The 10,850-nt window shown below is 35.3% G+C and overlaps 1 protein-coding gene and 1 long non-coding RNA gene across 2 annotated transcripts; both read left to right on the top strand.

The window, feature by feature from the left end:
- The first annotated feature begins 529 nt into the window (after positions 1 to 529).
- On the top strand, positions 530 to 6,384 carry LOC126634334 (uncharacterized). Its single transcript, XM_050304850.1, has 6 exons — positions 530 to 918; positions 3,336 to 3,641; positions 4,913 to 4,961; positions 5,035 to 5,317; positions 5,595 to 5,673; positions 5,936 to 6,384. Exons 1-6 carry the CDS (start codon positions 619 to 621, stop codon positions 6,137 to 6,139), a joined length of 1,221 nt encoding a protein of 406 aa, XP_050160807.1. The 5' UTR covers positions 530 to 618; the 3' UTR covers positions 6,140 to 6,384.
- A 1,909-nt stretch (positions 6,385 to 8,293) lies between these two features.
- Positions 8,294 to 10,850, top strand: LOC126634350 (uncharacterized). The gene is made up of 3 exons (XR_007627302.1): positions 8,294 to 9,684; positions 10,304 to 10,386; positions 10,732 to 10,850. It is a non-coding gene; the product is annotated as an uncharacterized LOC126634350 (long non-coding RNA).

Below are 10,850 nucleotides of genomic sequence, written 5' to 3'. Positions count from 1 at the left end.
AGATTGTTGATATTATGTCCCGATGTCATTACTAGCGTCTGTATATTTTTATTTTTCACACTTTTACATTAATTAAAAGAAACTTACTACAACAATACCATAGGATTTAATCTCTCTATATTTTACATATTCTTGAACATTTGATATTTTGTAGTAATGTATTAATGTTTTTCGTATTTTGGGATATGTAATGATTGAAAGGCAAATGTGTTTTTATGTTTAATGTAACAACGTGCTATCTATATACTAATTTAGTATTGCATTTTTTATTTTATTATTTATAGAAGTAAAATTTATTCTCTTTAATAGGTCATATTACTCGTTAATAACGGGTCGTGCAATATTATAATTTATTTTAACGGGCATTACAAGACACGACCCATTAAGATATCGTATATATCACATTAAAAAATAAGACTCCTTTTTTGTCTTTTTGCATTCTCTTGAATCTAGAATGTTCTCCTTATACAGTTATTTTTCCAAAAACTCCTTATAAAGTTGGTGGAGTGACATTTCAAAAAGATAATCATGAAGGATGGGAAACGATAATCATGGGGAACTAGAATATATACAAATCGTTTAAAATTTTGGAGGTGTAAGGCGGTGGGTGGGGTTGGGATGGCGGTGGAGTTCAGGTCTGGCTTAGACGACGCCTGGTACGACGTCCTGATAACGAACGACGGCTGTGATCGACTGAGAGTGAAGTTCGTCGGCTTCGCCGACGACCATGACGAGGTTTATGAAGTGAACGAGTTGAGTTCGTTCAACGACATCGACGAGTTCAGCCGGAGGTTCAGGCCGTTGTCCGTACAAGTTCAGGACACGGAGTGCTCTCAGGTGGTGAAGGGCATGCTCGTCTGTGCCTCTCACTCCATTCGCCACGGTGATCGCCGCTTCTACGACGCCGTTGTCAAAAAGGTCAGTTTTCTTTGTCTCTCGCTTTCCCCTAACTATTTCTCGCCATTTCTTTCTTGGGAAATTTGTTTGGTGCCATTTTCTTTAGTAATTTGTTTAAAGTCGCAAAATATTTTCAATGTTGGAAATGCACAAATTTTGGTCATTGAAGAGAAATCAGTAATTAGTATTGACCTTAATTGGGAGAGGAAAATTGTTTTATTGACCTTAGTTGAAGAGGAAATTGTTTGTGTTGACATATGTTAGAAAATGAAATGACCATTTAGGCATTTACTTAGGGCGATCCCAAGCCAATAAGATTTTTCACTTTGCTAGGGTCGGGGCAACATCTATTATACGCCTTACTCTTGTTTTGTAAAGAGGTTGTTTACACGCATATCTGGCCTTAGTAATACCAAAATATGAAAAACTTGAAATTTACAAAACTATGCATCTATATGCATAGGTCGGTCCCAAGCTTGGATAAAGGAGGAGGGGAGAGCTTTAGGTAGTTGACAACCGACACTCTTATATTACGTCGAATCTTTGGAATGCGATCATACCAACTCGCATGCACCGGATTCCATCAGAACTCTGAAATTAAGGGAGTTTGGGCAAGATTAGTACTAAGATAAATTTGAGTAAGAAACAAAAAAGTATGTTTGAAATTATATATGGTAAGAGTAATTTGAAATTCATTTGTTTTCTTCATGTCTTTCTCTAAATCTCGATTTAAATGATTATAATATTCTAGGTAGGCTATTTTATCATATAATGGCTATGTTTGGATGATGGAGTTAAAGTTCCAAGGGATTGAGGCCGAGTGAGTAAGAAATGAACCAAAAAAAAAATGTTATAGAGGGATTAGAGAAGCAGCATATGAGCACAACAAAGGAATGTAAGAGGGATGCATCACAAAAGGTTAATAGGAGGGATTATAAATGCATCATCTAAGTATTACAAAATACATGTAATAGGGATTTGTAAATGACACCTTCCATTCAAATAGAGAGCTTGAGTGTCTAGCATAGAAAGTTAATGCGCTTAGAGGTAACAAAAGTACTTTGAGCAATTGGGGTTATGAATTCCAACACTTCACCTCGCAAAACACTACAACCTCAATAGTCACTTTTTCCAAATTTATTAACGCCAACATTGAAACCAACTTTATGTTTTGCTGATCTGCGATTTTGTGGCACCAAAATTGGTTCAATAATTTTGCACATAGATCGGTTGTAAGGTGGGCATTAGATTCATAGATAAGCTAGCTTGAAGAATGGTGAACCACGGTAATGGATAATAGCGTGAGTTTGGCTTCTGGGTGCTAGATGCTTGTGAATAGTGAAGTTGAATGGTCTTGACGATAGATTGAGTTTGTAGATCAGTTTGTCTAAGTTCAATGGTATCAACGGTGATGGACAATAGTCCGCCCTGGGCAACCATTGGTATAATTAGATCCTAGACCTTCACTTAATGGGTGTAACAAACAACATTAGTTGTTTGACCCAGGGCATGTTTGGCATTGACTTTGTATGAAACACTTCTATTAAGAAAACAATTAGTTGGAAGTGCTTTTACTATAGAAGTGTTTCCATAGTAGGTCGGAAAAAATGAGTTTGATACCAATATATTGAACTCATAGAGGAATCACACTTGTGGGCCGAAATTTGAGTGTGATACCAATATATTGAACTCATAGAGGAATCACACTTGTGGGCCGAAATTTGAGTGTGATACTAATATATTGAACTCATATACAAATCACACTCGTTAGTTTAATATATTACACTTATTAGTTCAATATATTAAACTCTTTATTATGATACTGACATATTGAACGCGTAATAGTGTAGCAGTAGTATTATATGTATCAAACTCAGGTTACTTAATTTCTATATATAGGTATCACACTTGCTCAAACTATTGTGGAAGGCCTAAATGTAGTTATAACTGTTTTTGGTTGTCACAGAGCATTTTTAGTCCTCTTAAGTGGTGTGGGATATAGAAGCGCTTTTTAGGGAACAAGCACTTCCAACTACTTTTATAGGAAGGAGTTAAATGGTAAAACAAATTTCAACGTGTTTTAGGGCTCGTTTAGAAGCACTTTTAAAAAGGCTGAAATTGCTTTTAGTTAAAATGTTTTTGGAACCAATCTTTAGTAAAAATCTTGTGCTTTTTGTAGGAAGCACTTCAACTGCTTTGGGAACCCAACAACATTTTGTCTAAAAGCGCTTTAATCATTTAAAAGAACTTCCAAACGAGCCCGTAATAAAAGTATATCTAGCAAAAGCTTATGAGCATAAGTGCTTCATACAAAAATAGTCAAACAACCTTCTTGGCTTCATAAGGAAGCATTATTGGTCCTTCTCTAAAAAGCACCATAAAGTATTCTAAATTTCCCGATGATAGATTGTCTATTGATTGTGATTTTGTATCGTTAGGTGGTGCATGAGGAACATCGGTTTGTAAAAGGAGAAGAAGAATGTTCATGCAGCCTCATCCTCTTTTGGAGACATGGTCCAAAAGCAGGGTCTTTAACGGCTCAATCTCTTGATACCATTTGCAGAGTCCAGCCTCGTACAAACAAAATGCATCCGCTTTTGAACTCTTTTCTAAAAACAGCCAGGGAAAAAATTGAAACCACTCTTTCTAATATTTCTGCAATTCCTCGTGATATTGCTTATGACACAAAAACTTGTACGTCCAACTATAGGCACAAGTTAAGCGTTTCTCTAAGTATAAACCAGGCAAGTTTATTTAGTGTATATGTTTTCCTATTTGGAATTTTTTCTGTCTTACCCTTCCTATTAGAGCTTTCTTTACGTTATATAAAAGGTTACTTTTAATATATGTACATAAGCATATTGTTGTGTTATCCTGGAATTGCTGTTTAGTCTCACCTTACCCCTTGAAACTGGTTTTGTCTCAGTTTGTCCCTTGAAACTTCCGTTTTCGTCTAATTTAGTCTCAATTCACCCCGTTTTTGTCTATTCCATAAATAAACCTTAAATTAAAGGTTAGTATGGACATTTTGTTTTTGACACAACTCTTTGCCTCCAACTTCCAATTTCATCTTCAATATATCTATTTTAAACCCCTGTCTGTCTCTCTTGCGAATTGGTGTGGAGTTGTAGCTGCAATTGTTGGCAAAAGCAAATAATGGGTTATGTTTCACAATCTAATTCAAGCCCCTCATTAAATCAAACGGTTGCAACTACAGCTCCACATCAATAAGTAAAGAGAGACAGACGGGGTTTGAATTAGAGTGACTGAAAATGGAATTGGGATTTTATAGCAGGCAGGTTGGAGGCAAAGAGTTGTGTCAAAAATAAAATATATATACTACCCTTTTAATTGAATGTTTATGTGACAGAATGAACGAAAATGGGTTGAAAATGGGTTGAACTGAGACTAAATGAGACGAAAATGGCAGCTTCATGGGGCAAAGTGAGACAAAACCAGTTTCATGGTGTAAAGTGAGACTAGATGGCAGTTTCAGGGGTAAATCAATTAGTAAGCCTTATATAGTCTCTCGCCTTACTCATTGCCAATTTGGATTTGAGCTGGATATAACCACTTGAGCTATCATGTCACTTAGTATTGATTGTCTGCATGTTTGGTTTAAGTCATGGCGCACGTAATGTAAAGTTGTGTCATGTGTGCGTGTTTGGCTCATGTCATTCTACACATGAGGGTGTGTTAAGAATGTATTATGTTTGGTGAATATTGCAGCATATATTATTCTGGCCTTCTCCACTGATTATTTTTAGATTCCATTGTCGTTTTCTAATAAATTAGGAGAGTGGAGTGGTGTAAGTTTGAGAGTAAAGATGTGTGCCTCTGTGGTGGTGAGATAGGCATTGTGTACGGCTGAGAGTTGTGAGAAATCCTTGTAATTACTAAGTTTGCAATGATTTTTAACCATCTGTCTGGTCCATGTGGACAAATTTGCCAAACTAATTCTGCAGTCACTCGCTTCTCTTGTGCTTACTTGTTATTTGGATTTATTTACTTGTAGGACAAAAGAACTTCAAGGCGAGCCTTAAGTCTCATCTCGTCTCTTAAAGGTTTGTACTGATTTGCTTAGAGATTTTCCCGAACTCATTAGTGTCTTATACTTTTTCCGTTTTCCCAAGGCAGATGGGATTGGCAATCCTTCTCAGGGGGTTGGGCACAATATGGATGTAGAAGAGGTTCCCTATATAATGGCCATTGAGAATATGGAGAAGGGTTTATCACCATTAAAGATCGTGGAATTTATACATCAACAACTTTCAATCTCATGTCAAGCATTTGTTTCACCAAGTCTGTCATCTGAGTGGTATACACGAGGAACCATCCTGCTGAATAGCAGAAAGAATGTTGACAAGTTATCCGACTTTTTGGAGAGTACCGATCACATCATTATTTCTTCAAGCGGAAGGTATCTAGTGTGAATAATTTAATTTTTTTGGTGATTAGCTTGAATTGCATTTGCTAACAATTTATATTTCGGGGTCTAAGCGAGTGTCCAAAATACGGACTCTTGGTTTGCTGGAGATCTTTGTTTCAAGCCCCAATACCGCCCTTCACATACGTTGTTGATCTATTTCTTAATAGCTAGATTTTGCGGTCCAGTGGTCGTGTAAACCTCACAATGTTAATTTGGTTTTTGAGCAATTGACTTGTTAAAGCATGTGCCATTTTATAATTCTGTGCAGGCCTTGGGTCATGACTGAGAAAAGACGAGCACATGAGAGACTAAGGGGTTCAATCGTAAACTCCATGCTTATATCGCAGGTTAGTTCCAATATTTTTTTTCTTGTGCTTGTCTGGAGTATTTGACTAATCGATGGAAGTTATTCTTGGATCTGCATGAAAACAGACAATGAATTGTAACGTGATAAATTGATAACTACGTAATTTTCGTAACAGTCTCTTTATTACACACCGTCCCCAATAAAGAGTTGAGAAGCATACAAAACTAAAAAGAATCTGAAACAGTTAGTATAGCGCATCCATTTTTGACTGAAAAGTACTATTCTTACTGAATTTTTTGCAGAAACTACTAGAGCGTAGAACTAGTACTTGCAACGAATTGAAAGTGGCCAGTTCTGGAACTGAAGAATACATGAGAGCCAAGCTGCTGCAAGATTTATTTTGTGAGTATTCTAATCAGCAACGCCGGCTTCACCAGAAGTTACTTGTCGAAGAGGGAAAGATCTGGCAGCTATTTAACGCAGCGTCGAAGACTAAACCAAGGTGAATGCGTTCGAGGCTAGGTTTTTTAGCAAGATTTTGTTGTGTTGTACACATACCAACTGTATCATAGCTTCCCTAGTTGAGGTTTTGCCTACACAGTGGACTGAGAGTTGGGACATTTTGAGTTTTTACCCCATATTTTGACAAGCAAATGTAAGAAAATGTAGCACTTCAATGGGGCTGAGAGTTAGGATACATAGGATGTGCCTAACATTTTGATTGGTAAGAAATGAATGTGTGTATGTCTAATTTTGTCTTTGTACTTCAGTTTTCAACGTTTCTGTTCTGCAAGCATCGGCTCCGAAATTTCTAATAATAGTTGTGAAATGTTGATTCAAGGAGATTTTACTTATAAAAAATTGATTAGACGGTTTTGCATACAAATGCCTATACCCATCTTGAGACTAAATTTTAACTACTAGATTTTTCGTTAAAAAAATAAAAATCAAAGATCTAATAGTTAAAGCGTCTAGAGTATTGAAGCACCATAGTCTAGAGTATAAAAGCACCATAGAATTTAGGAAAATTGTCAGAAATGACTAATTTTCTTAATTTTTGGATTAAAATAGGACAAACCGTCCTTCACAATCATGCACATCATGCACAAAAGTGAAATGACAAAAATACTCACATATATATTGCAAAAACTCACAACTCATTGTGACTTTTTTTTTTTTTTTTTTCTGATTTTAAAGAGAGCTGTGAACTTTGGATTTTTACGTTGAGCTCAAATCTGTGAGCATATCATGTGCATATCATATATGTTTAGTGTACATACAATGTATATAATACGTATTTATATATTGAGTCATGAATGTCATTGGAAAGAGATTCATGATTTTTGTGCACAAAACAATTTCAGTAACTGTACTGCAGATAGCAAAATTCTCGTACGTTGCATTCGAGGGCGTATAAATTAAATCGAAAAAGCTTAATTCTTTGTGCTAAACAACACCCAGCAATTTACTTGATAAAAGCTCGATACATATATTTATTAGAGAAATCCAAGGTTACAACATTCCTTCTTCAAATAAGAGATCAGAGGCGAGATTCGTAGGTCCCATCCCAACTACAATTGATTCCTGAAGTGACGGCCACAATGGCATCGATACGAGAGATACAGATAACATAGAGCAAATTTGGGAATGAAGATCTTTTTTTATTTTCTTTGTGAGGATCTTAGAATCTTTGAATCATATTTGTTCATCGTATGTCATACTATTAGTTTTCAATTTATGTTCAATTTTAATAAAAAAATTATAATAATTTTTAACAGTACGATGAACACGAACGTGATTGAAGAATTCGAAGAATTTGGTATTGATTGAGTATGAAATCGATCAGAGAGAGAGTTGACGTATCTGAAATGGAATCTCTGTGTGTAATTGTAATGATGGAGGGTGAGAGTTAATAGAGAGAGATGGGAAATGGGTTATGGCATGGGAAGAACGAGCTGCAAAAGCGAGAGAGAGAGAGAGAGAGTTCTTTGCTTTAAGACAATAATGTGATATAGTATTGAATGTGAACATAGTAATTGTTAAAGATAATAATATAAGAGTAAAGATTGTAATTTTATAAAGAGATATGCTATTCACACATTCCTGTTAATTTCTGTTATTTGATCTTCTTCAATTCAATTAATTCGACGGTTAAAAATTAAAAAAATGTGAGAGAAGTAAAAATGGTTATGTGGATATCACACCCCTTTATAAAATATATGAGGTGTATATAGATGCATGGTAGATTCTACTCTTATTTTTTTATGTTTTTCTACAGTTATTGACATTAGTTTTTAAAAAAGGAATTTATTTATTTATTTTTGTTTTAACAAACACATACGATGTTACAATTTTTTTTGAACAAACGATAAGTTTAACCTCACAATATGTTAGCAATAATGTGATTCAAATTCGTTTTTAACAAAAATAAAACCTAAAACCTCTAATTTACATAAAAAAAAAATATCATCGCAATTTCAAATCAGCCCTTAATGGTTATGGTGTAATTTACATTATAAAGTAACTCTAAAATATTAACAATGAGAACACTCATCAATAATTCAAGTGAATTTTAGAAAGCCGATTTTTATAGAAAGGTGGTGGCGAAACGACGACGCAGGAGTTCAGGTCCTGCAAGGACGACGCGAGTTCTGTGGAAAGTTGGAGGTAAACTGCGTATCAATCTACCTTTTTTGTGGAAAACTGATCCTGCATTTATCTTTGTGCAAAACTGATCCTGCATGTATGTTGTGCAAAATTGATTCTGCATGTATCTTGTGTAAAATGAGTTTGCAAACTACAACTGCATATTTTTCTGTAATTTGATTTTGCATATATTTTGTGTAAATTGATTCTGCATAATTATTCCAAAAAAGTATCAAAAACTAATTATTTAATTTTCACAGATGGACAATGCAAAGGCAATTGATGTCTTAAACAAATGTCAAATAATGACGATGATGATTACGTCGATCCTCTACCTGCACTGAAAAGGAGAAAATCTGAGAAGAAAGTCACACAAAAAGAATCAAAGCCAAGAAAGTGAAAACAACAAAGCAGTTGATGTTGGAAAAAGTAGAACAAGTTGATAAGGAACATGTAGAAGATAATCAGGTTATATTTGTTAGTGTAAACTGATTCTGCTGAACTTATCCTGCATATGTAAAATTTGTACCAAGTAATAAGCAAAATCGTAACGAAACTTACCTTCAAATAATGAAACTCAAGCCAAAATCTAAATATAAACCATCAGTAACAGAAAAGGAAGAAGAAAGAACAAAAAGAAAACGAAAGGAAATTGAATGATTTCAAATAGGAACGACTCAATCTGAAGCTAAGATTCCCCGTCAGTCACTTTCAAACGGATGGAAGGTTAATTTCGTAACTTTAATTTCTAAAAACGGAAAAACAACGTCCAAGATGTCATCCTACACTTGTTTAAAAAAACGTTTCTCCTAAATGTTTAAAAAGTGTTGTCTTAATACATAATCAAGTATTAAAAGTATACTCTATCTGCAATTTTTCCATAATTCTATATGAAGATTGAGAGGTTGTATTTAATAATGTGCAAGATTAATGTAAGAGGAAACGAGAATTTGCGCGGGAGAGTTTCTGATAATTGTAAGATTGTAAGTTGAACAAGAGTGAATTGAAAGAGAGTTGATTTGGGAGGTTGAGAGATTGAAATTTGACGTCGAAGTAGTTGATCACTGTGGATATTCTCCATATATTGGTGGACTATGTTTAAACTATTCAAACCTGTTGGCTACTTTATCTTGTATATAGAATCTGAACGAAGAGAACATGACGTAGATGTCGGAGGGGCGCCCCATATGATCGTCATGGACAATCTTGAGGAGTTATAGCCATCAACAATTATGGAGTTTATCCATCAACCACTTTCAATCTCATGTCAAGCACTTGTTTCGCCAATTAAGTTGTTAGAGATGTATGCACGAGCAGCTATTCTGTTGCACAGCAAACGGAACTTTGACAAGTTATTGGCGTTTTTGGAGAATCCAGATCACATCATCGTTTCCTCGGGAGGAAGGTATGGCGTGTTTACATATCCGTAATTGGAATAAGAATGTGGAATTGAATTCCGATTACGGAGTATTCCGGTGTTTACTAAACATGGAGGAATAAAAAAAGCAGTGGGGCCCACACAAATTTTGGAATTCAATTCCTTGTGTTGGTGGAATTGGATTCCCTAGATATAGGTGGTAATCCAATTCCTGATTGTTTGGGTTATCGGAATGATACTTTTGTTCCCTTTATATCTTCACTTACTTTTCCTATTTCCAAGACTATTCTTTATAAACCCATTAAAGTATATAAAATATTTGATTTGGGACAAGGACATTTTAGTAATCATACAGGTTTGTATTCCGATTCTGCTGAATTAGTAAACAGCTTTATGAAATTCTATTCTGATTCCAGAACATTTAAGTAAACAACTTCAACCGGAATCCGATTCTGACTTTTCCTCATTCCAACTCCTCAATTCAAATTCCTCATATTTTCATTACCGTTACGTAAACACGCCAATAGTGTAAGTGTCTCTTTCCAATAATTATAAATCACGCAAACTTGTCTTAAAATGGTGTTCGTTCAAATTTAGTAATTAGATATCTAAGCTAAAATTTTAATCATTTAGTATTTCTCCGCAGGCCTTGGTTCGTGACTGAAAAATTACCGCTACACGACTCGCTGAAAGCATTGACTGAAACCTTCGCGTTTACATCTCAGGTCAGTTTCCTATAATTCTTCTTGTGTTTGTAAGTAACGATTATAACGGTGAAATGTCATTCTCTGTGTTAAGAGTATATCCCGTGATTTGTTCCATAGAATGACGCTGCGCCCCCAATAGCTAGACTGTTTTATTGACTAACCATTGATTGGAATCATCAACTGTATCTGCATCAAAACACATAATTCCGTGTATCATGACGGTTAAATCGTTTCATAACGGAACCTCATGTTACACACCATTCGGAGAAAGTGGGAGAAGCATGCCAAAACCCGATAGAATACAAAACAACTAGTATAAAAGCACCGAGTTTCCTCTAAAAGCACCATTCTTATTGACTCTGCAGAGAGTATCACAGAGCAAAGCCGGAACTTGCAACGAATTGAAGGTTGTCGTTTCTGGGACGAAAGAGTACGAGCAAGCCAAGCAGCTACATGATTTGTTTAAGCAATTTGCCGAGCATCAAT

The sequence above is a fragment of the Malus sylvestris genome, chromosome 9 (genome assembly GCF_916048215.2).
Source record: "Malus sylvestris chromosome 9, drMalSylv7.2, whole genome shotgun sequence".
Lineage (NCBI taxonomy): Eukaryota > Viridiplantae > Streptophyta > Magnoliopsida > Rosales > Rosaceae > Malus > Malus sylvestris.
The sequence above is the reverse complement of the archived record's forward strand: the minus strand, read 5'-3'. Positions and strand labels throughout refer to the sequence as shown.

Bases quoted from the DNA above. Each gene is read 5' to 3' on its own strand.
- LOC126634334 (XM_050304850.1), top strand. From the start codon at position 619: ATGGCGGTGGAGTTCAGGTCTGGCTTAGACGACGCCTGGTACGACGTC. The intron at 3,642-4,912 runs GCAAGTTTATTT...ATTTACTTGTAG, and splicing joins TTTCTCTAAGTATAAACCAG to GACAAAAGAACTTCAAGGCG. The intron at 4,962-5,034 runs GTTTGTACTGAT...TTCCCAAGGCAG, and splicing joins TCTCATCTCGTCTCTTAAAG to ATGGGATTGGCAATCCTTCT.